We start from the raw sequence: 25,605 nt of genomic DNA, 5'->3' as shown, positions 1-25,605 counted from the left end.
ACAGGGTATGATTTCAGGTTGCTCCAAGAGGTAAGGAAATTCTGCTCTACATCTCACTACAAAGGAAACAAATACTATATTATAATAATTTGCAGGCACTGTGGCATTGTTTTTTGCTTTACAGAAAAGGAAAGTTCACAATAGGAGAATTGAAATCTTTTGGGGGTAAAATTTATGTTCAAAACTAACTCTAATTGTCAATTTCTGAAAGTAGGTCCAGATATGAAGAAGACTTTAACTGAATCTATAGCATCCTTCATTTCATGTTCTATAGCAAATATAAACAACTGTCACCTAACTCTGAACTATTCATTGAGAGAACATCATCAATTGAGTGAATTAACCTCAATTTAACTGGTCAAGTAAGCTTTTCATTCTTATATGTTTTCTTTAATTTTCTACATAGGAAATGTCAGTACCAAGTCAGGAATATAACCGTTGTTAAACATTTGTTTAATGTGTTAAGCTTTCAATTTTGCCATTTGTTTAGGGACTTTCTGTTTTGAATTTTGCTCCAAGTTCAGTATGTTGGTTATTTTACTTTTAAGGAATGCTTGTGTAAAGGGTGAAAAAGTACACATTCTTGTTTAGGCCAGATGCAGCCCTACAGGTGTGGGATTTTCTTGCTGTGCTGAAGACCCATTTGTGGCCTTGGTCTTTTTTTCTGCTCTTTGGTTGAATTGTGGTCTTTGATACATTCCCTGTTTTCATTCTCCATTTTATTATACAAATCACAAGAAGGAGATACATCTTTTGAATTTTTGAGTATTGACCTTACAGGTGGTAGTTTTACAGGAACTCTCATAAACTTCGATAACTGATAAAATAGAGTTTAATAAAACGCTTAGCTTGAAGCTTACAGAGGTCAAAACCTGAACAGGTGGGGCAAGTATGGACACAAACATTCAAGCTTCTTGCTGCATTGAAGACCCATTACAATCTTCTTTTTGAGGTACGGAACTGTCCTTGCTGTAAAATTTTATAGATATCTATTCTCTTATACTCAAGTTATTGTCTGTAAATGAAATGTCTTTGGAGGATGACGACAACATCATACCATTATGCAACCACAAAAACTTTGCAGTTGTTTAATAATTCCAAGATATGTCCTGCAGAATTAAGCAGACCAGTAATAGCATGTTTGTATGGTCATTTGCCAATAAGTTGTAAGGAATAAGTGCAAAGAATGGTTGGCCAGAGAGTATAATGTATCTAAACTAGATCCAAATGCACTTCCCAGGAGTCTGACAGGCTTGTTATACAGTAGATGAATGACATAGACCACTCAGCTCCTCTATTGAAACAGAATTTGGAATTTCAAAAGCATTTGATGCTGTTTTCTATGTATGTTTTCTGGACTACTTTGGCAACAGTGTTTTTACAATTATTTTTTTTAAAGAAGTAAATAGACTGAAAACATTTTTTTATTAACAAAAGATGCATAGTACATTTTCAACCTTTATAAAGAAAACTTAACAATAGGCAATCAATAGTATCATAACAATCAAGGCATTATAAGGTAATATTAATTGAAAGTGTTACAAAAATTATCGACTTTTTTTCATGATTTACTCCGGCTTAAACTGGAATTTAGAATAAATTATAAGGAATGACTGTAATATTTTTTCTGTCTATTAAAAATAACACAAAAATGTGGTGCACACTTTAAAATAACCCATTAAACATGTTATTCAGTGTGCACCACATTTTTGATGTTATTTCTTCATAATGATAAAAAATATTACAGTAATTCCTTAAATCACTTTAAACTAATAATGCTTTGTGTGGGCTGAAGCTAATTTTGTCTATAATTGACAAAGGGAAGTAGTTTGTGTAAAAGTGTGTAAAATCAGAATAAATACAGAAATTTACAATTGAACTGCAGGGTTTATAAGAACTTCATACAAAATAAGGTAAATAAGGTAACATTATCTACTCAGTTTAGTTCATATGAGGATTACAAATTCATGCCTTAATGTCATCTTAAGAATCTTTAAAGACAAAAGGAATAATAATTTTAAACTTTATCCCCCTTTATACTGGATTTGAGACAAATAAAATGTTCCCTTCAGTATTTTTTGTTTCAAATTGATTGATTGATTGATTGTTGTTTGCTCTGCAGACTCATTATGAAAAACATTTCTGACTTATCATGGTTTTAACAATTTAAATCTTTTAGTACAAATCATGTTCATTACAAATGAAAATAATATGATAAAAATTTAACAGCATAACACAACAATAAATAATACAAACAAATAAATCTATATAATTATATAAAAGGTGGTATGGGAGTCTAAAATAAAATGATAGAATTGTTAAATACTTAAGGAAAAGATGGCTTTCAGACAATGCTTTGAGAATAACAAAAGAAAAGATAGGGTCACCATATGTTTTTCCCGGCTAAAATACAAAAGAGGAAAATTCCTTGTAGATTCCTTCAGAAAATACACTGGTTTGAGTTACCTCCCCTTAAAATGCCAATTTAAAAAAAAAAAAAAAAAACAACCAAAATTAATCAACATTTGCAAAAAAAAAAATATTTATAAGTTATATTCTTATAAATTGGTTCTTTCAACTGAAAATTCACATTAAATATCTGCATTCCTGCATCAAATTTTGCTGACTTGATAAAAAATCTTGACCTTTGGTTCTCTGTTTTTTACAATCCAAGATGGAGGAAGACACCCATACCACCTTAATAATGTGAAAATATATATATACATATAAACCACATATTAATATTCTATACACATGGAATTTCCAAATCTCCCAAACATAACCACAACTATTCTATAAACCTTTGAAAGAAGCATAATTTTTATTGTATTAGAGATTCACAAAAAATAGCTGCAAAGAGTCTTTAATAATTTGCATAATAAAAATATTGATTGTTTTTTACAATTACCGGTATAATATATTCAAGCACCTGTTTCCTATTTATGTAATAAACTAACTATTTACATACAAAAATATATTATAAATATATAAATTATATCTGATTTTAGTTAATTGTCTCCCCTTGCATATGCATTATCTCCCCTGATTAATGGATTTCCTTAATTAACTTATTCTTCTGTATATTCCCAAGTAATGGCCACAGCTTGGACAAATGTGTTTACAATCCTGAAGGTCGTCGACACAGAAAGGGATCAAGCAGCAACCAAACCAACAACTGAAAAGACACAATTATAAATTGAAGATCAATCATTATCAAATACAATTTTCAACTGAATTAGTAATTATATCAAAAAGGTAATATAATGTTCTTCCTGTTCAACAGTTTGTTTGCAGTCAATGAAGCTCTATTCAGTCTACTTTCATAAAATATGCCGTTCTTACACTTATTTGACCTTCCGAAACCAATACAAAATCGACAGTCAGCAAAAAGTCAAAAGTGCTGATTTAATCTGATAAATTGTGTAAAATCCAAGTACATGTAAGTTACACCATTTTAATTTGTATGGGGAGGTTTCAAAACCTGCAAAAATGTTACACTCTGCTGTATTCTGAAACAGCCTGTCCAAAGTCAGGAGCCTGTAATTTAGTGCTTGCTGTTAGCTATCTATCCTGTTAATTTATTTTCTATTGTGTTGCAATTACATGTATTTGTTTTTTCCCTTAGATTATTAAACTTTCTTCATACTGTTTTTATAGCATACTATACAATAGTGATCTGCTCATTATTGATAGCCATGTCTCAAACTTGCTTCTTCGTTTTCATGTGAATAGTTGTCTTATGGGCAATCAACACACATCTTAATTCAATATATTACTTCACGGCAATACATTTTAAAATATACATTGCAGAAGACAAGACATATTTATAAGTTATTAGTAAAGTTCTAATCATTTCATATTTTGGCTTAATTGATGTTTGGTTTTAAACACCACTTCAAGTTCCATTTTCATATTTCAAAGGCCGGTTATTAACCTGGAGATCCTTTACAGGGAGAACCAACAACTTTAGCTGGAAATCTGGTAAATCCAGTCTGACAAGTAATATTGAAGTGGAATGTATCTGTGAAGTGCAGGTTAGGACCAAAAAGAAGGGCAAAAGATACCAGAGGGACAGTCAAACTCATAGATCCAAAAAAAAATGACAACGCCATGGCTAAAAAAGAATAAGACAAAGGACAAACAACATTACACAGGACACAACATAGAAAACCAAAAACCAAGCCATATAACCCCACCAAAAACTGGATGTGATCCCAGGTGCCCTGGAAGGGTAGCAGATCCTGCTCCATATGACCTAACAATCTCACTGTTGACAGTCTAGTGATACAGTAGATGAAGTTGTCTCATTGGCAATCGTACCACATCTTATTTCTTTTTTAAAATACACTACTAGGCCACCAAAATTCTTCCTTCAATTTGAATATCTTACCCAAATAAACAAATGAGTCCTGATGCCAACCATGTTAGTACGCCCGCCTCGTGACTCACACTGGTGGAGACTGAGGATCTACAGTTAGGACAGGTCAGGACTTTTGAGTATGGTCCAAATCCACTTTGGACCACAATCACCGGTTGGTTGGTTATTACTGTTGTAGTGTGTGGCTGTCCATAGTCACCTGACAAAAAATATAATACAAAAATACAGTTACTGTAGAAACATCAATGCGTATCAATATTGCTTATATATTTTATTTAATTTTGCTAAGATCTGTTAAAATTGTGTTAAAAGACTAATTAAAAAAGATACCTGTAAATTACCAAACTTTTAAGTAAATAAAATTGAGAATGGAAATGGGGAATGTGTCAAAGAGACAACAACCCGACCAAAATAAAAAACAACAGCAGAAGGTCACCAACAGGTCTTCAATGTAGCGAGAAATTCCCACACCCGGAGGCGTCCTTCAGCTGGCCCCTAAACAAATATATACTAGTTCAGTGATAATGAACGCCATACTAATTTCCAAATTGTACACAAGAAACTAATATAAAAATAATACAAGACTAACAAAGGCCAGAGGCTCCTGACTTGGGACAGGCGCAAAAATGCGGCGGGGTTAAACATGTTTGTGAGATCTCAACCCTCCCCCTATACCTCTAACCAATGTAGAAAAATAAACGCATAACAATACGCACATTAAAATTCAGTTCAAGAGAAGTCCGAGTCTGATGTCAGAAGATGTAACCAAAGAAAATAAACAAAATGACAATAATACATAAATAACAACAGACTACCTCTAATTTGGATTGTTCTTGCTCAATGTCATGGGCAGAAAAACATTTAAATGATTTCATCATATATTATAAGAGCAGATTTAGCTGGTGAGTCCAAAACTGCATCAAGACAGAAAAATGTTGAATCAACTAAGCAAATAAAAAGAATTTTATAACAAACGTTGCATTCCAGAGAAGAGTGTTATTACCTAGGTCATGTTCCTGCTCAAGATAGAGGAATGTTGTTACCTCCGGATTGTCAGACCTACATGTACCTTAAGTTTGATGAATTCTTCAGAGAAGATTGTGATTACGTTGTAGGGTCCTGCTCCTGATAGATAAATGTTGTTACCTCTGGATTATCAGGCCTTCATGTACCCTAGTGAATGTTTCTTAAGGATTGTTTTTACCTTGTAAACGGAATGTAGGATTCTTACCCTGTGGTGGATATGCTGACTCATACTTTGGAGGGGAGGGGACTACTTTAATAAGATTCTTACCCTGTGGTGGATATGCTGACTCATACTTTGGAGGGGAGGGAACTACTTTAACAAGATTCTTACCCTGTGGTGGATATGCTGACTCATACTTTGGAGGGGAGGGGACTACTTTAACAAGATTCTTACCCTGTGGTGGGTATGCTGACTCATACTTTGGTGGGGAGGGGACTACTTTAACAAGATTCTTACCCTGTGGTGGATATGCTGACTCATACTTTGGAGGGGAGGGGACTACTTTAACAAGATTCTTACCCTGTGGTGGGTATGCTGACTCATACTTTGGTGGGGAGGGGAATACTTTAACAAGATTCTTACCCTGTGGTGGGTATGCTGACTCATACTTTGGTGGGGAGGGGACTACTTTAACAAGATTCTTACCCTGTGGTTGGTATGCTGACTCATACTTTGGTGGGGAGGGGACTACTTTAACAAGATTCTTACCCTGTGGTGGATATGCTGACTCATACTTTGGAGGGGAGGGGACTACTTTAACAAGATTCTTACCCTGTGGTTGGTATGCTGACTCATACTTTGGTGGGGAGGGGACTACTTTAACAAGATTCTTACCCTGTGGTGGATATGCTGACTCATACTTTGGAGGGGAGGGGACTACTTTAACAAGATTCTTACCCTGTGTTGGATATGCTGACTCATACTTTGGAGGGGAGGGGACTACTTTAACAAGATTCTTACCCTGTGGTGGGTATGCTGACTCATACTTTGGTGGGGAGGGGAATACTTTAACAAGATTCTTACCCTGTGGTGGGTATGCTGACTCATACTTTGGTGGGGAGGGGACTACTTTAACAAGATTCTTACCTTGTGGTGGGTATGCTGACTCATACTTTGGTGGGGAGGGGACTACTTTAACAAGATTCTTACCCTGTGGTGGATATGCTGACTCATACTTTGGAGAGGAGGGGACTATTTTAACAAGATTCTTACCCTGTGGTGGATATGCTGACTCATACTTTGGAGGAGGCTCTTGAGGTGGAGCTGTTGCTTGGTAAGACGGGGGATGGTTTTCATTTAACTTGTTGTATGACATCTTCAAACTGTTACACTAAAATCAGAAGATATATATATATTATAACTTTATATTTAGAAACTGTATTCTTCCAATACCCTAACATTTTGTCATTCACAAGTGCTATTTTTTTACAATAGTGCTACATTGTATTTGAATAGACAGGGTTACAAATTTCATAATTATGGGATGATATGATTTGAGGAAAACAGTGATATTTTATAAGATATAGAATCTTGTAAAATATAAATAATTATAATTTGTTACATGAATGTTGTACAAATGCAGTATTACTGTATAGCAATATAAAACAATGAGGAAAACCCATTCCATGAATTAATGCAAATTTGTATGCTATACCATTATCAACTTGTAATAATCAGATTATCATAAAAGCTGCCACACCTTAAAACTTTGATACATTCAGCTTATGGGCGCAAGAGCTGACAGAAATTAAAAATCTTGAATGCAAAAATCCTTAGTCGTCAATGAAGATTTCATTCCAAATTTCCTCTAAAAGTTCTCTCTCAAAGTCTAAACAGAAGAAATTGCTGCAGCGTTGTGAGTCCTGTCAAGTTAACATGAAACAAATAAATGTGTGAGATTAGTCCAAATTATAGTCCAGATCGTAAAGAAAACATCGCCACATGAATGAGGGTTGTAATGGAGGTACCTTCATCACAAATTAAAGAACCTTTGAGAGCACGCTCACATACCCCACATCTTCATATTGTCACTGGAGAAACAAAAATCTCACTTCGCAAGTAAAATGAACACAATCAAATGATTCAAAGGAGCTGCGATGACAAACTACTGTTCAGTATTTTTGGGGAATTTAAATACCAAGCAAGAGGAGTCAACAGTATATTGAGGCAAATAAGTTCAAAGGGGCGTAACTCCTAGAAAAAAAATTGAATCGCAGTCGATATGCACAACTACATAGTATGTCCTTATTATCTGAAAAGGTTTCGTGAAATTCTGTTGTGTGGTTTGAGAGGAATTGCGATGACAAACTGTTGCAGTAGTACATTAAAGTAAATAAGTTCAAAGGGGCGTAACTCCTAGAAAAAAAATGAATCTCAATTTCCCGTTGATGTGCACATCTACATAGTATGTCCTTATTATCTGAAAAGGTTTCGTGAAATTCTGTTGTGTGGTTTGAGAGGAGTTGCGATGACAAGAAACAGGACTGACGGACTGACAGACTGACAGACAGACGGGTCAAAAACATTATACCCTCCGCAACCTGTTGCGTGGGGTATAATAACTGTACATAGACATTCTTGCCAAATGACGTTAATGGTTAATTTTGGTGAATGACAAGAAAATGTACATGTATACTGTCTTAAGACGATAAAAAATTGACTGGTTTTGACAAATCACGTTAACATGACAATAATACTTTCTTTAAAATAGATTATAATTAAAGAACCTTAGAGAGCATGCTCACATACCCGACGTTCCCACATTGTCATTGGAGAAACTAAATAAGTGAAACAAAAAAAAATTGTATAAGAAAAAATATTGAATAATAATTTCCTGTCAATATGCACATCTGCATTGTATGTTCTTCTTATCTACAAGATGAATAACTGTTGCAGAAGTACATTGAAGCAAATTAGTTCAAAGCAGTGTAACTCCTAGAAAAAAATAAATCACAATTTTCTGTCGATATGCACATCTCTGTAGTATGTTCTTATCATCTGCAAAGTTTCATGAAATTCTGTTGTGTGGTTTGAGAGGAGTTGATATGACAAACTGTTTAAGTAATACCTTAAAGCAAATAAGTTCTATTAAAGGGGTGTTTACAACTCCTAGAAAAAAATGAATCGTAATTTCCTGTTGACATGCACATCTACATATTACGTCCTTATTATCTGAAAAGGTTTCATGAAATTCTGTTGTGTAGTTTCAGAGTAGTTGCGATGACAAGCTGTTGCAGTAGTACATGAAAGTAAAAAAGTTCAAAGGATCGTAACTCCTAGAAAAAAAATGAATCGTAATTTCCTATGGATATGCACAACTACATAATATGTCTTTTTTTATCTAAAAAGGTTTCATAAAATTCTGATGTGTGGTTTGAGAGGAGATGCGATGACAAGAAATAGGACTGAAGGACGGACTGACAGATCAAAAACATTATACCCTCCGTCATAAGTAATTGTAACAAAAAAAAGACATTGGCTGGTATTCAATAAAAGTTTTTCAAAAACATTCCATACATTGTCAAATTCAGCTATCTCTTTATTTTTACAGCTTTCATTTCCAGTTCACATTCTCTTCACCTAAATTAAAATTTTAACCCACTTAAGATGTCCAGTAGGAATAACATCATTTCTTGTCAGTACAGAATACATATCTTTTGATCCTTTACAATGTTTTAAAAATACTTGCAGACATCATGGTATAAAAGGACAAACTAATCTTTAAGATCCTTTAGTGAAAGATATTGAACCAATTCTTGTACATCAATGTACATGTTGTAAGTTATAAAATGTTGTCACAGCTGTTATTAACATTTTTCTGTCACCATGGTCACAGTAACAAAATTTAAGGGCATTACTTTCCGATTAACTGAATTAAATTAAATTTTATAGTTGATAAGATATGGCCCAAACTGCGTTCCATAAATTTTTTCCATAGCCACGTCACACCACATCTTACAATTGTGTATAATGTATGTAGACTTGACCTGTTTAAGGGGGAGGGGGGGAATAATTTACTATTTCTATTTACTGTTCTGACATTTATTTTTTTACTATAGCTATCAATGTGTTTTTTGAGAATAAGGAACAGTAGGCTTAAATCAGAAAATATTATTTTTACTGCCTTAAAAACTTGAAAAGTTGAAATTAATTAATGCTTAATTGCTTGATGGGAGTTTTTATAAATATGTCCTTGAAATACCGACAAGTAGAAAACATGTGCGATTCACGAACTACTTTTATTTTAACCACGCACATTGCAATTGAGAACTGATTACTATACACCTTATCGCTAATCCCAACTGACCTGGCTGCTTGAACTTTTGATGCAAACAACAATCACTTTTCCATTGTGGCGTCAGATATTTTGTTTTATGACGTCAAAATTTTACAGGAACCTGTGTGATATCCAGTAATCAGGGGCAGATTTAGGCGGGGGCGTGGCGGGCGTGCGCCCCCCTAAAATTAGCAAAGCATGGGTTGACTTCAACATATTTAAGAATCAGAAGAGACAATTCAATCTTTTTTAACATTCAAAGTATCAAAGGTATATAAAACAGTCAGTTTAACAGAATCAACGTGATAACTAATCAACTGACCCTCTACGCTTTATTAAAGTTCTATAAATAATTTCAAAGGAAGGTGTCAAACGCAGAGCTGCGTTTGATGACAAATATAATAGGTTTTAAGCAGTTAAAGTAAAAACAAATGTTACATTGTATTTGCGGTTTTTATAATCAATTTGTTTGATAATCGAAGTTCCAAAACATCCCTTACTCACTTTCACAATTTCATGCTGACACGGTCAAGAAAACAGTTGGCAGGTGATATTCTTTTATAATATCTGTAATGAAAGATAGAAAAACTGTTTCAAGAGAAAGGTTAGTTTATTAATTTGTATCTCTGTGTCTATATTTATTTCTCACTTGCAACCTAAATATTTAGCCGAATTATGTACAGTTTTACTGTATGCTTGAGATCCCAAGAAAATAAATATAACTGCGTAAATGCATGCATCCCATTCTAATGTAAGTTGTTTGTGGCGAACACAGTAAAGTCTGGCACGACCTCCAGTAGTCAAAAAGTAAAAAAAACCAGATAGTATGAAAGGACAATTAAAAATTGCTGGTAAAAGTAGAAATTTTTCGTTTGAAAAATATTTTGGTTAGGTGAGCAATTGTGATCTGTCTCGTCTCACTTTGCGTCCGTCTGTCCGCCCGTCTAGATTGTTGTCATGTGTGGACTAAGGCGGTTTCAGCTTGAAACTTTAATTTTTTCACTTATTTTACCACATTATAGTTCGAGATATCTACATTTCACCCCTTTAGAAGAATATTTCAATGATTTTACCTTAAAAAAACTCCAAAAATTTTTCACCTCGCTCTGCTGGGCGATTTATAAAAATGTGCGCCCCCCTAACTGCAAATCCTGGATCCACCCCTGCCTGGTAATTGCAGACAAATAGCGATAAGGTGTATTGAGAACAGATGACTACACGATATATGAGAATAAAATATGCGCTTCTTCAGAGTGGGTCTCATTGGGGTACTCTCAGCGTGACGCGGGATTGCCTATTTTTTGTAAGCGTGACAAAAAGTCCAATCATTGTGTCGTGAAAACGGGAAATGAGGTCTTGCGGGACCCAGGAAATGACAACAAATGAGAATAGACGTATTTACACTTGTATGCAAATTTGTCTGCCATTACATAACATCACACAGGGACCCGTAAACTTTGACTTCATAATTCAAAACATATGACGTCACAACTAAAAAGTGATTGTTGCTTGACGTCAAAAGGTTATTCGGAGGTGATATAAGGTCATTCGGAGGCAGAATACAGCTAAATACCAAAAGTGTAAATATGTTTATTGCTTACGTACATAAGTGTAAGCGGGATGCAGGAATCTGAGAAAACAGTAAGCAGTATCTGGGATCGTAATCCCCCTTTAGAATATATCGCAAGACAAATGTGTCAACCCTAAGGAACAAATATTTGGAATGTGATTGGTTGAATTAAAAAGTTCATATGTCGAGCAAATTTCATCAATATTATCGATGTCGATGAAATTTGTTATTTCCCTGTCAGAAAATCTTCTTGCAGTTTTACCTGCAACTAACAACACTTACAATTTTTGTGCGTTTTTGTGTATATATAAATCTTCTTAAATATTCTTAAAGAATGTCAATTACCTGTCAGTGTGTAATGTCTTAAAATAAATTCAACTTTTCAAAGTTTTGACGAAGAATCACACGATACCGTTCGGTTTGTAAACATCCAATAACCACAACGTAGCGTGGGAAGGAAAAGATATCAATATTAATGCAAGTAAACTTCTTATTTAGTTATTAGCGAAAAATCATTACTTATCTGATGTTCTATTTTAAAATCATAAATATTCTATTTTTTCTTTATTTTTTTTAATAATGTGCAGGACAATTCACAGTTTTTTAGTTGTAATTATGGAATTTCGTGTGATTTGCAGTTCAGTATTTTTGCCATGGGACATAACTCTACCCATTTGTCATGTGATAACAAAAAATAGTTACTCAGATTTTGGGAGACGATTTTCAGGAAGAAGTATATATTTCCCGGTAATCTTATACTGATATTTGACACATGTTAACAATGTTAAACATCTGTTTTATTTTCTAATGCATCAAATGATATTGTTATTATTTGAGATGATTCACAACATAGTCATGATAATCATTACCCAAAATTATCTTCATATTTATATCCCATCTCTTTTTAAATAGCTGCCAATTCTTTTAGGTGATTACACTCTAACATAGCTGCATAACCGTAGCTCTCCAGTTCTTATGATATTTTTTGAGAATCCGCTAATAGTAAAAAAATATCATTAGGACCTAGGCTAAGAGCTTAGTAACAGTTCTGCAGCTATAGAACTCTTATTATTTATTAAAGTAACTTACAAAAAAAATGTAGTCCAAATAATTATGACGTCTTACAAGGCTTAGTATTTTTTTAAAAAAGGCATCCCAGAGAAAATTTTAAATAGCCTTGCACAATGTAATAATTATTTGTACTAAGTATAACTATGCTCATGACAGACACCTGTTCATGTTAACAAAAATCTGTTGCTCATTTCATGAAATATCCTGCGACAAAAAATACTCAAAAGTCATAAACATTTCAGTATATATCTTATGGTCAATATTATTTGTAAGATTTTCTCCTGAAAAGATGCCAATTGTCAATTTCAGTGAATTTTACTTTACATCTGTTTAACTTGTGTTTCTTAAAATATGCAACCTAATTTTTGTTTGTGTTCTTTTTTGTTTGTTTATGAACATTAATAATGTGTTAACTGTTGATACACACATATTTGTAGTCGATTATTTCTTTGAAATGAATACCACTATCACTCTTATATATAATTTATAATCAATTTAACTATTGTCAGTTTATTGTCTTAATACTGTATGCCATAACCATGCATTTTAATGGTCTATTGTCTATTGTCTATTTAAATACAAAATATACTACATGATTTTTTTATAAAGAAACAAATGTTTGTAAAACTAATTCATGAATGTCATTTAACACATGTGTGAATTATAAATCTCTATTTGGCGATTTGCTATGTCAATGTATGTATTGTACAGATTTGAAAATTAGGTGCTTATACCACATTAGCCTGTCACTTAACCAGGACCATTTGATCCTGGTCAATATAAAAATTGCAAATTTATTTTGTCAGAAAAAAAGACAAAAGAAACCAAACATGTCAAAGGGACATTTTAACTCAAAAGTTAAAATAAAATGTCAATGCCATGGTAAAAAACAAGAAAAGATTTAAAGCAAAACAAATTATAAAAAATTTAAAAACACAACAAAAAAAACTATACCCTATGCGATAAAAACTTTAACCCCTTAAAAAAACCTGAGTGCTTGGGAAGGGTAAGCAAATACTACTTTTAATGGGGCGCCCCCATCTTGATGCTCATATAAGTACAAACTGGGAGATAAGTCTAATTCAGTAGATAACATTTGAGAAAAGAGGACAGGATTGCGGTTACGATATTTGCGTTTGGAACATGTAGGTCGCATGTGTGTAACTGATATTCCATAATGGTCAACCAGATAGTTGATTCAAGTTTTCTAGTGTCACCTGAAATAAGCCAACAAGTGACATAAACACACATTTTTTTTTATCAACCTCATCATACATTGTATATTTATTTTTGTAGGAAACATCTCAATCAGAAGCATACAAACATTTTATTGGGATCTCTTGTTTGATTCAATTTCATGTATAGAATTATGAATTAACTTTATTTTATAGATAAAACATCATGTCTAACTATGGAGCTACAAGAGAATATCGAGATGATCCAGGCTATGCACCATATAAAGATGGAAAGCAAGGTAAGTTCTACAAGAGAATATCGAGATGATCCAGGCTATGCACCATATAAAGATGGAAAGCAAGGTAAGTTCTACAAGAGAATATCGAGATGATCCAGGCTATGCACCATATAAAGATGGAAAGCAAGGTAAGTTCTACAAGAGAATATCGAGATGATCCAGGCTATGCACCATATAAAGATGGAAAGCAAGGTAAGTTCTACAAGAGAATATCGAGATGATCCAGGCTATGCACCATATAAAGATGGAAAGCAAGGTAAGTTCTACAAGAGAATATCGAGATGATCCAGGCTATGCACCATATAAAGATGGAAAGCAAGGTAAGTTCTACAAGAGAATATCGAGATGATCCAGGCTATGCACCATATAAAGATGGAAAGCAAGGTAAGTTCTACAAGAGAATATCGAGATGATCCAGGCTATGCACCATATAAAGATGGAAAGCAAGGTAACCTGTCATAATTTGTGTTCATGTTCTTGTCGTGTTGTCTTAGGATGGTTGCTGTCTGTTAGCCAATAACCAAATGCATTGATCTCCATTGTACATCAGTTGTTTTCTCCTTGCTGAAGCCTGGGCATCATCTTAAGGTCTCCTTATTTGTAAGGGGTTTCTTTGAAACATGAATCTGTAAAACTTTTATTTCTATGATTGAGCAGAAAAAATAGAAAAATTAAAACAATATGCAACAGCCATTGACATCAAAAATTTCTTTTGCGAATTTAACTTTTACATGCTGGAAAATGATGTACTGATAAGCATTCAAACACTAAGGCCAGTAAATTGCAATACTTTTCTCCTAAAATTTGAGTCAATATTTCCATTGTGAATTATTCTCTTTTTCTTTTCCAAAACATGTGAAAATGGTTATAATGTATAATAGAAATAAGTGCAGAAGAATTTTTAATGCAGAGAGTTTAACATTGATAGTGAAAAATATGATTTAATACATCAAGTAGACAAGATGATAGTTTCATATGTTGTCCTCATATACATGTATAATTGTACATGTATCAATTTAATTCACAATTTTGCATGTGCATGTCTGTTTCTACTCCAGTTAAAATAAAATATCCTTACTTGTATGGAGATTGACTGGACAGTTGTAACTTCAATTTTATAGATCAAAGAAGATTTTCTTATTTTACATTATGTTTTATTTTTGTTAAAAATTATATTTGCCAATTATATAGATGTGGATAATTTACACATATTTCATCTGTTATAGAGGGAAGATTTAGTGACCTGTGTAGAGAGATTAGTGGAAACATCAGTACAATAAATAATGGAGGTTAGTATGATATACATTTGTATGATGTAATTTTATTACCATACTACACCATTTTAAAGCAGCAGTCACAATTGCCAATGTGATTGGTGTTTTATGCTTATAAAGTTTCAATCAATATTTTATAGAAACAGTGATTTCAAAAACTTTTTATTTACCAGTATTTGATTTAGCATTAAGGAAATTAGGTTGATCCTGAATTCAATTTTGTGTACTTTATGTTGTGTTCTCATGAAGGAGCTATTATTTTCTATTTTTTTTACTTGTAGCAAATGCATTGGATCGTGCAATGAAAATTATAAATACAGAGAGGGATAGTCCGCAGATAAGAGATAGAATGTAAGTTAATTTGGATTCAGTCATTTTTGTGGATTGAGGAACAACATTATTTTCATGTACACTTGAATTTTTTGCAAAGTAGGCATAAAAAACTATGACAAATTTTTATTTCGTTGAACATTGAAATTCGTGGTTCCTAGGTATTCACAAAATCCACAAAAGTTGGTATTCAACAAAAAACAATCAATCCAGAATACTTATTTCTTTAAGATAGGAGGATAATTTGTAAACATACTGTGGATTTATTGTTATCGTTGGATTCATGGTGAATTACAAATTTTTATAAACAGACTTTGAATACATATTAATTAAATAAGGTTGATATTACATGTAGAGTGGGATGCTCATTTTCGCCACATCTTTTCATGTTTTCTACAGTTTATGTTCAAGCCTTAATGTTTTTGAAGTATACTGATATTTCTATATGAAGATAACTTCAAATGCAAAATATTCTTAAGCTTGAAAACGTGTTTGTTTGAATCTAATCATCTGAAAAGATCGGTTAAAGGGTGTTTGAAATTTCCTGATTTTTTTCACATCTATTTAAAACCAAATAACCGCAGCTTTAAACAACATTAATCAAATCAATTTCATTCTAGATGAATAGCAGACATTTCAAAGGTGTTAAGAACTGAAATTTAGGGCATTCAGTCTAAGAACTACTTAGAAATACTGCTTTGAATTCGTGTTTTTTTTCAGGAAATTGGCCGAAATTGTTTGTTTTTCGGTCCTATTCAGTAGGTTCAATTTTGTCTCAGTTTTAAAAAATAATCATATTTGTTATATAATATCATTTACCAGTATGTGTCTTCCATTTCAGCCATCCTTTGAAGTTTTTACACCTCTAAATCATAAAATGGCGAAATTGTGTCCCCGGCGAATATGGGCGCCCCACTCTAGCAGGATATTCAACAAAGTCTTAGACTTTTAAGAAAGTTTCAAATATTTCCCTGGTCTGAAATATTTATTACTTTCCTTTGAAATTAATATGTATGCTTATTAAATTTCTAAATAAATATTAGGCATACATGTGCTGAAAATTATCCCATTCTTTTTACTTATAACATTTGATAATTGACTGTTAATATATTATTTTCTTATCTAGCCATGACACGTCACAGAGTACAAACAGAATTGTAGTCGACACAACAAAGTTAATGAAAAAAGTGGCTGGCATTAAAGGTCTTGATAGGGTAATAATTATTTCATTCAATATTTAATTTACAAACTGAGCAATGAGTGCAAATTATGCTTGGAAGAAAAGAGATTATCTCAAAAAGTGGTGTAAACTCAATAGGGAAAAACGAGGAAACTTAACCATGTAAATAATAAACAGTATGGTTGACACCCAAATTGTCAAGGGGACCAGACGTAGATGGAAGATTGAAATTTTGTGGTTGTAGAAAGATTATGATTTTAGGTACATCCTCACACTCTTTAATTGATATCAATCTAATGATAAATTTAAAATTCAGAATGAAAACAAAGAATGTCCAAGAGTTAACAACCAGACCAAAGAGCAAAAAACAGCTTTCATATTTTGTTAAGATGTTAAAACTGCAATAATAAACTACGCATCCATTACAACATCCAATGCCTATATAAATTGTTAACTAACTACTAGCAATGACCAACATAGAATTCAAATAAGAATTATGGTAAAATTTCATGCATTTGGTTAACTTTTAAATCCTCTGATTTTACAGTCACAGAAATTACAGATCGACAGATTAAAAAGTGATTTTCAAGATTCAGTACAGAGATTTTCATCATTACAAAAGGTAAGCTTTTCTCAAAATTGATTGATGTTTTTTTTATGACCAGTGGCAAATATTTGATGCATTTTCAGGACTAGAACAAATTAACAAAAAATCTAATAGTTGGCTCTACAGACAGGGATGAAAGACTGTTGAATTTGAAATGCAATCTTAAAGGAAATCTGGGTTTTTGGCAAAAAAAATCTTTACAACAGTTAGAACCTTTTATTTGGTCATTTAATCGCAACATGACCAAATTGTGGGTTTTTCTAAATGTTTCAAACCAAAATCCAAACAATCAAACCTTTTAAAAACAAATGTGTGAGCAAAATTTCAAACATGATGGACTCGTTATTTGTCTTTTGTCACTTAATATCATTAGCAAAAGGAATAAAGGTCTGTCTGATCTCACTTTTAGTCACACTGATATAGAATCGTGATCTACACATAGACCACATCATATTTGGTTAATTTGTTTACACACAGTTCTATTAAGAAGGTGGTATGTTTCTTCTTAAAAGTGATTGATATGTTTGTCTCTGTAAAAGTGAATGGTCTTCTCAGCTATTCAAAGATTCAGAATTTCAATTTCAGAATGTGATTGTCTGTATTGAAATAAAACCTTGAAAACCAAATCCCTTGTGTCTAGAACTTTAAACTAATTCTTATTTTGAATTTGTTTTTTTCTTTTCTTATATTACAGAAAGCAGCTGAAAAAGTTAAACAAACAACAAAATTAAGTGAAAAGAAACCAAAATCTTCAGCAGGATGGTTGGTGAGTCTTAGGCCATGGTTTTTTAATTTGTTGGTTTACGGATTTTCCAAATGAAAAAGTCGGGTCGGTCGGTCGGGAAAAAAAAAGAAAAAAAAAAACTTTCAAGACAGAAAAAAAAGCAAAATAAATATACATTTCACCTTTCAATCAAAATGTATTTATGCTATTTTGTCATCATTTCAAATTTTAGTTCGATGAAATATTCTTGCTCAGCTGTCAATCATAAATATCGCAATGATTTGCCGTAAAAAAGGGGGGGGGGAGTGTTCACAAACATTCGCGTAGCTCTTAATCAATTCCAGAAAACTTGGTGAGTAATGATCTCCAAAAACGAAAACTGATAAAGAAAAAATGTAAAAAAACGTCATACGAAAAGAAAATAAGTTTCAACACACGTGTCAAAAACGTAATAGACTCTTCCACGAAAAAACGAGAATATTGGGTTAATCTAGTGTCATGCATTCCCGTTTTTAATCCAAATGGACGAATTTTTTTTATTATCCATGAAACAAGAAAATTCTAAATAACTTGTTGATATTCAGAACTTTTACTTCGAAGGTGCTTTCCACCTGTCCACATTTGGACAAGTCTATTTCTATGAGATTATGCATCTTACAGACTGATGACAAATAAGGAAACGAACTTATTGTGTAATAGGTTTTAAACACAGATTTCATTCCGCAAAATTATTTGCGTAAACGACAATTCAAGGTCAGTTATAATTGATTTGTCTATTTTTAGAAACGTAAACTGGAAGTTTTTTTTTTTCACAACAGAGAGCGTTATCAATTTTGTTAGTAATTCATGCATTTCATTTCATAAAAAAAAGAATTTAATTATTTTTCAGGGATAATGTATTTGTTTGGGTCGGCGGGAATAAAAAAGCATGAAAAGTCAATTTTATTTTTATTCTAGGAATCGGCAAAATCGGGTCGACGGATCCGTAAACCAACAAATTAAAAATCCTGGCCTTATTTCATTCCTAAGATTGTGCAGTACATGTATGTTCATTTGTGCTATGAACAAATTAGAAGTGAAAAATGTTATGGAAAATATTTTATAACTGTATGTTTCAAATTTAGGCTTTAATGGTACATTATCTTATTCACTCACTCACACTTTCATATAAACTTGTTACCCACTTGCCTATTCATATATATCTTAAAATATTTTAAGGACCTCAACATTTTTTACACATAGCATATTTAATCAGGTAAGGATCCAGGATGTTTTGAAAAAGGGCATTATTCTTTAAAACTTAATGCATACACAAAAATATTTGGACTACTATGTCATAAAATCATTTTTTTTTTTAAATCAAAAGAGTGACTGCTAATCCTTTATGCTCCCTCCCCCTCCCTAAAATGCAACTGCTTGTGATTCTTAGATCAAGGGATGAAATATAAATTGTTTCTTTGAGGTAATTTGTTGAGTGATATATTTTTATGATATAAGATGTATTATAGGATGAAGATGATGATAAATCTCCGTTTGTTGAGCAAGAAAGACGGAGAGAGGAGATGCAGGCTCAGGAACAAGTGATAGAGGATGATCTAGCATTGATACAGGATAGGGAAGAAAGAATTAGACAATTAGAAGTAAATATCACTAAATCTTAAAGCACTGTTCCTCAGACTTTTCCCACAACTTTTGGAGGGAATACCTAGACTTATTAATCTTTTTCAATTATTTTTTTTTAATCTGAATCTTTTTGGTTAAGAACTATTGTTTCTTATTAATGTCTGCATGTGTGGTCTCTGCTAACATCAAACTTTTTTTTTTATTTCAGGGAGACATTCTTGATGTGAATGAGATATTCAGAGACCTGGGAGCATTAATTCATGAGCAAGGGGGACAAATAGGTATTCCTATGATACAAATTTGAATTTTCATGTGTTTTGTGTCAAGTCAAAATGTCCAAACCTACAATTAAAAATACATACATTCATGATAAACTAAAGATGTGGACATAATCATAAATTGCATATGTGAGTCCAAGATTAAGTACAATGTTAATCTGAAATGTTTGCAAGACATTTAAAAACAATTGTTAACACTGATAAAATATTTGAAAAATGCTTGGAGCCAGAGGGTTCGGAATAAAACTATTTAACTCTATTACAGATTCTATAGAGGCAAATGTTGAACAAGCGTATAGTAATGTAGAACAAGGAACATCTCAGTTAGGCAAAGCTGCAGATTATCAGGTAAGGGGAGATAACTCATAGTAATGTAGAACAAGGAACATCTCAGTTAGGCAAAGCTGCAGACTATCAGGTAAGGGGGAGATAAGTCATATTAGTGTAGAACAAGAAACATCTCAGTAAGGCAAAGCTGCAGACTATCAGGTAAGGGGGAGATAAGTCATATTAGTGTAGAACAAGGAACATCTCAGTAAGGCAAAGCTGCAGACTATCAGGTAAGGGGGAGATAAGTCATATTAGTGTAGAACAAGAAACATCTCAGTAAGGCAAAGCTGCAGACTATCAGGTAAGGGGGAGATAAGTCATAGTAGTGTAGAACAAGGAACATCTCAGTAAGGCAAAGCTGCAGACTATCAGGTAAGGGGGAGATAACTCATATTAGTGTAGAAGAAGAAATATCTCAGTCAGGCCTAAAATAAAATATTGTTTGTTTCCCTAATCCCAACCGACCTTCTATACTCATAAAATTTTATTGTCCAAACTTAGTCAAATATTATTTTATTCATTTCCAATTTTTATGCTTACCAGATCAACCCGCATTGCGCCAGCTTTTAGGAAAAAATAAAATTATTTCCCTACCTACCTACCCACACCTGGCTTGGCAGGGTTGGGATTGGGGAAACAAACAATATATTAATTTAGGCCTCAGGGAAGCTGCAGACTATCACTACATGTATTATCAGTTTAGATCAAAGAATAAAGGGTAGTAGTCCTGTAGTAACATTCTTTTTTTCAAGTTTTTATAATTACATTAGATATATGTTTCATTATAACACGGTATTCTGATTGGCTACACTGCTATCTCACTTTATTCCTAAACCAACTTCATAACACAATAGAATTTATCATTCATGATGACACAAGGTCAGACAGTAAAGTGCACAGGTAAATTAAATAAAAACTTGATAAAAATTGTGTTATCATGATCCTTGGTAAAAAATAATTTTATAAATATTGAATGCTTCCTTTTGTAACTTCACAGGATTGTTAAAGCATTGACAGTGCACACATTTTTAGAATGAAGCACTTCTGCCCTCATACAAAATTAACGCTTTTACACCCCAATGAAGTTACAAAAAGAAGCATTCAATTCTTAAATAGTTGATATTTTCCAAAAAATATGCAGAATTTACCTGCAGATATAAAAAATACTTGGTACGCATCAAGTACTACAGTGATCGATCCCATAATGATCTTCTTTAGTTTGTCTCAAACATAATGCTATTGATTAGAAATGCATAAAACCAGTAAACAAAAGGATCAAATTTGAACTTTGGTGGTGTCACTTCCAATGTACTTAACTTATTTCATTTTTGTATATAGAACAATTGTCGTTTCCACACAGCTTCTTTACTTTGCCACAAAGAAATGTTCTGATACTTATATACAATGCTTATTACCATCAAACACAGATTAAGTTTGAATATGGGTGGCATCACTTTCTCTATTCTTGGGTTCAGTCTTTTTATAGATTAAAAAAATGGTGAATTTGCTGTTGATGAAAAATAATGGTTATACATAATGTTATGGCAGTCTCACCTTCAACTTATTTTCAAAATGAGACAAAAAAAACAATTATAACACAGAAAAGATAATCTCTTTCACTATTTCTTATTTCATAGTGATATAGTGAAATGGTGTTAAACATTCTTCAATCAATCAATCAATCAATCAATCTATCAATCAATCTATCAATCAATCTATCTGGTTTGTCAAAGGAAGTGCATTCAATTTGAGGCTACAAAATACCACATTGATGCAAAGAGCCTTATTATGAGAATTTTTAAGTAACCACCCGCTATTAATTCTTTCTTTCTATTTTCAGAGGAAATCAAGGAAGAAGATGTGTTGTCTACTTATTATATTACTTATAGTAGCAGCCATTATAACATTAATTATCATCTTAGCAACCAAATAATGTTTTCATTCCTTGAACGTAATTTTAATTCCTAAATCAGATATTGTTGTAAATGTACATCTACATTTATAACCATTCATATAATTGTTCTGAAATGATTATAACATCCATAGGATACATGTGTTTTCACTCTATAAGCTACATGTATTTTTCTACTTCATAAGCTATATGTTTTTGCTACTGCATAAGCTTCATGTGTTTTCAACTCCATATGATACATGGTTTTTTTTCGATTCCATAAGCTGCATGCATTTTCTACTCCATAAGCTTCATGTGTTTTCTCTTCCATAAGCTTCGTGTGTTTTCTATTCCATAAGCTTCGTGTGTTTTCTATTCCATAAGCTGCTTTAGTTTTCTACTCCATAAGCTTCATATGTTTTCTATTCCATGAACTGCTTTAGTTTTCTACTCCATAAGCTTCATATGTTTTCTATTCCATGAGCTGCTTTAGTTTTCTACTCCATAAGCTTTATGTGTTTTCTATTCCGTAAGCTGCTTAAGTTTTCTAGTCCATAAGCTATGTGTATTCTATTTTTATCATTATCTTAAATTATTGTATACTTAAAGAATCATATAAGTTTTAATGATAAATGAATGATATCATTGTTAATGTTGAGATGTAATGATCTTATAGGAAATAATGTGACAATCTATTTTATAAAATATTTTATGCTGTTTTATTGCTGAACATCTAATAAAGATAAAAGTTTCTTTATGACTTTCAAAGGTGTCCAATAGTAAAGCTGATTTTAATAATCTTGTATGTGTAGATTTTAGTGCAATATAATTATAATTTTTTATATTTCATATTTAATATTTTTGGGAATCCTGTTTTCTATCGAAACCAAAATTACATTTTGAAATTTAAAAATAGCCTCCCCTGATTGGACACATACAGACCAGAAGTCAAATTGTCTCCCTTGGGTGCTTTGGTTAGAGACATAACATGAAAAATTAAAATTCAAATATAATTTCAAAAAATGACAAGAAAAATGTTTAAACTTTGCAAAAATTTAACAAGTTACATGCCTGTAACATTCAAATAGTCTTAATTTTGGTTGGAAATTGCATGTATCTGTTTTGAATGGGTAATTAAAAACAAAATTGCAACTGCAATATTCTTTTTGATATAAGAAATATGTTCTAAGAAACTAAATATATTACAATTATCATATTTTTGCATAATGTTGTATATTTACTAAACAAATCATTTCATTATATTTTATTATTTGTGATTATATGTTTATTTATTTGTATATATATGTATATATAAGTCTATGATTTTATATATGTGGTATTAATTGATCAGCTGTTGTTAGATATTTTGTAAGAGCTGTTCCTGGCTTGTAGTAGGCTTTGTAATATAGTATTTCGCTTTATTTTACATCCATTCTTTGAATAGTATACTGAATTTAATGGAACAAGCCAAAGTTTTTATTGTTAATAAAAATATTGTTTTATGATACTTTGATTTTCATTTGTATTTTTCATGTCTGTTACTTTCTATGATGGTTTTATTCGTTTAATTTCATCAATTAACAAACTCTCCTGCTCTTAAAGGTTTGTTTTCATCAAAACCTTATTTCCCTTTTAAAAAGTGTGAAAATGGATAGCAAAGGTGAATTTAAAGTAACTGAGTTATTTTCAAGTGAAATTCTTATAGACAATAAATTCAAATTATGATCGCACATGGTCTATCTCAAAAAGATTTTCTACGGTGTTCTACCTCTGTGTGATTATTAAAAAATCATCAACAGGGGCGGATCCAGGATTTCCAGTTAGGCGGGGAGAGGGGGGGGCGCAAATTAAAATTTTGGCCGAGTGGAGCGAGGCGAAAAATTTTGGAGGTTTTATTGGTAAAATTATTGAAATATTCTTCTAAAGTGGTGAAATCTAGATATCTCGAACTGTTGTTTGTTAAAATTAGCGAGGAATTAAAAATTCAAGCTGAAACCGCATTAATCCACACCTGACAACAATCTACAGATAGACGGGCGGACAGACGGACGCAAAGTGAGACGAGACAGATCACAATTACTCACCTGACCAATAAATTTTACAAACGAAAAGTTCTATTTAAACCAGCGATTTTAAATTGTCCTTTCATACTATCTGGTTTTACTTTTTTGATTTTTGGAGGTCATGTTCGCTACAAACAACTAAAACCAGAATGAGATACATTTACGCAGTTATATTTATTTTCTTGGGATCCCAAGCATACAGTAATACGGTACAGAATTAGGCTAAATATTAAGGTTGCAAACAGTGAGAAATAAATAAAGACACAGAGATACAAATTAATAAACTAACCTTTCGCTTGAAACAGTATTTCTATCTTTCATTACGGAAATTATAAAAGAATTTCACCTGCCGAATATTTTATTGACCATGTCATGAATCATTGATGAAATTGTGAAAGTGAGTAAGGGATGTTTTGTAACTTCGATTATCAAACAAATGGATTATAAAAACCGCAAATACAATGTAACATTTGTTTTTACTTTAACTGCTAAAAAACTATTGTATTTGACATCAAACTCAGCTCCGCGTTTGACACCTTCCTTTGAAATTATTTATAGAACTTTAATAAAGCGTAGGTCAGTTGATTAGTAATCACGTCGATTCTGTTAAACTGACTGTTTTACATACTTTGAATGTTAAAAAAAGATTGAATGGTCTCTTCTGATACTTAAATATGTTGAAGTCAACCCATGCTTTGCAAATTTTAGGGGGGGCACACGCCCGCCACGCCCCCGCCTAAATCCGCCCCGGATCAACTACCTTTTTAAACATGAAATTTCATTCTCCTCATTAATATATCATGCATGTAATCTGTGGAAGACCCTCATGGATAGTCAAATTTGGATAGTTATAGTCTAGTCAAAATAGCATTTGACCTCCAAAAAATTGCAATAGAATTTGTTTTTGTATTTTTCGATTCCAAATGGCTTTCTTTATAACATACTAAAAGTCTACCAAGATATCTTAGTGGGAACATGGATTTTTTGGGGTGAAACATATCAAAATTTGTCAAAAATAGCTAAAAACTGGGAAAAGCTTGTTAAACATTCATTTTTGATGATAATAATTTTCAATCAAAAGTTTTACAACAGTTTATACAGTGTTTATGAAATAAAATAATAAAAAAATAGATGTATTTTAATAGACATGGAATTTTAGGTGAAAACATCCGATTTTTGTTGGAATTTGAGATTTACATAGCGTGAATTGATTACCAAAACAGACAGGAAAAAGATAAAAAATGGTAAAAGTAGTTCATTTAATTTTTCAATAAAGACAAACACCATTATTTTAATCATTCCAAAATTTTATAGCAATTCCTTATTGTGAAAATGATGATTTTGGGTAAAATATAGCAAAATCAATCAAAAATCGTAAAAAACTGGAAAAGCACCAATTTGGAGTTTAAACTGCTTTTGAATCACTCTAAGATAAAAAAAATGGAAATCTTTATATAATTAAGATTAGATCAAACAAAATGCATTGTAAAACAAATAATAAAATAACTT

The 25,605-nt window shown here is 32.2% G+C and overlaps 2 protein-coding genes across 3 annotated transcripts; one reads left to right on the top strand and one right to left on the bottom strand.

Annotated features, from left to right (window-relative positions):
- Positions 1–1,406: 1,406 nt before the first annotated feature.
- Positions 1,407–11,700, bottom strand: LOC134683385 (lipopolysaccharide-induced tumor necrosis factor-alpha factor homolog). Its single transcript, XM_063542664.1, has 4 exons — positions 11,597–11,700; positions 6,618–6,735; positions 4,391–4,577; positions 1,407–3,175 (listed from the first exon to the last, which is right to left on the bottom strand). Exons 2-4 carry the CDS (start codon positions 6,718–6,720, stop codon positions 3,064–3,066), a joined length of 402 nt encoding a protein of 133 aa, XP_063398734.1. The 5' UTR covers positions 6,721–6,735; positions 11,597–11,700; the 3' UTR covers positions 1,407–3,063.
- Positions 11,701–11,850: 150 nt separating this feature from the next.
- LOC134683383 (syntaxin-7-like) lies at positions 11,851–23,540 on the top strand. Of its 2 annotated transcripts, XM_063542663.1 has the most exons (11): positions 11,851–11,998; positions 13,714–13,796; positions 15,023–15,085; positions 15,352–15,421; positions 16,527–16,614; positions 17,128–17,202; positions 17,882–17,953; positions 19,420–19,551; positions 19,743–19,815; positions 20,078–20,160; positions 21,983–23,540. In XM_063542663.1, the coding sequence occupies exons 2-11, from the start codon at positions 13,724–13,726 to the stop codon at positions 22,073–22,075; spliced, it is 822 nt and encodes a 273-aa protein (XP_063398733.1). In that variant the 5' UTR covers positions 11,851–11,998; positions 13,714–13,723; the 3' UTR covers positions 22,076–23,540. The 2 variants fall into 2 exon arrangements, with proteins under 2 accessions (XP_063398733.1, XP_063398732.1); XM_063542662.1 differs by lacking the exons at positions 11,851–11,998; positions 13,714–13,796 and adding an exon at positions 14,127–14,244.
- Positions 23,541–25,605: the final 2,065 nt, after the last annotated feature.

Source organism: Mytilus trossulus, chromosome 9 (assembly GCF_036588685.1).
Source record: "Mytilus trossulus isolate FHL-02 chromosome 9, PNRI_Mtr1.1.1.hap1, whole genome shotgun sequence".
Lineage (NCBI taxonomy): Eukaryota > Metazoa > Mollusca > Bivalvia > Mytilida > Mytilidae > Mytilus > Mytilus trossulus.
Note: the sequence above shows the minus strand (reverse complement) of the source record. Positions and strands in the feature narration are given on the sequence as shown.

Excerpts from the sequence above, each read along its gene's own strand:
- LOC134683385 (XM_063542664.1), bottom strand. The coding sequence starts at position 6,720 with ATGTCATACAACAAGTTAAATGAAAACCATCCCCCGTCTTACCAAGCA. Across the intron at positions 4,578-6,617 it reads GTCAGCATATCCACCACAGG|GTGACTATGGACAGCCACAC; the intron begins GTAAGAATCTTG and ends ATTTTTTGTCAG. Across the intron at positions 3,176-4,390 it reads GGACTCATTTGTTTATTTGG|TTGTTGGTTTGGTTGCTGCT; the intron begins GTAAGATATTCA and ends GTGTCTTTTCAG.
- LOC134683383 (XM_063542662.1), top strand. The coding sequence starts at position 14,142 with ATGATCCAGGCTATGCACCATATAAAGATGGAAAGCAAGGTAAGTTCT. Across the intron at positions 17,203-17,881 it reads GATTTTCATCATTACAAAAG|AAAGCAGCTGAAAAAGTTAA; the intron begins GTAAGCTTTTCT and ends CTTATATTACAG. Across the intron at positions 17,954-19,419 it reads AATCTTCAGCAGGATGGTTG|GATGAAGATGATGATAAATC; the intron begins GTGAGTCTTAGG and ends GATGTATTATAG.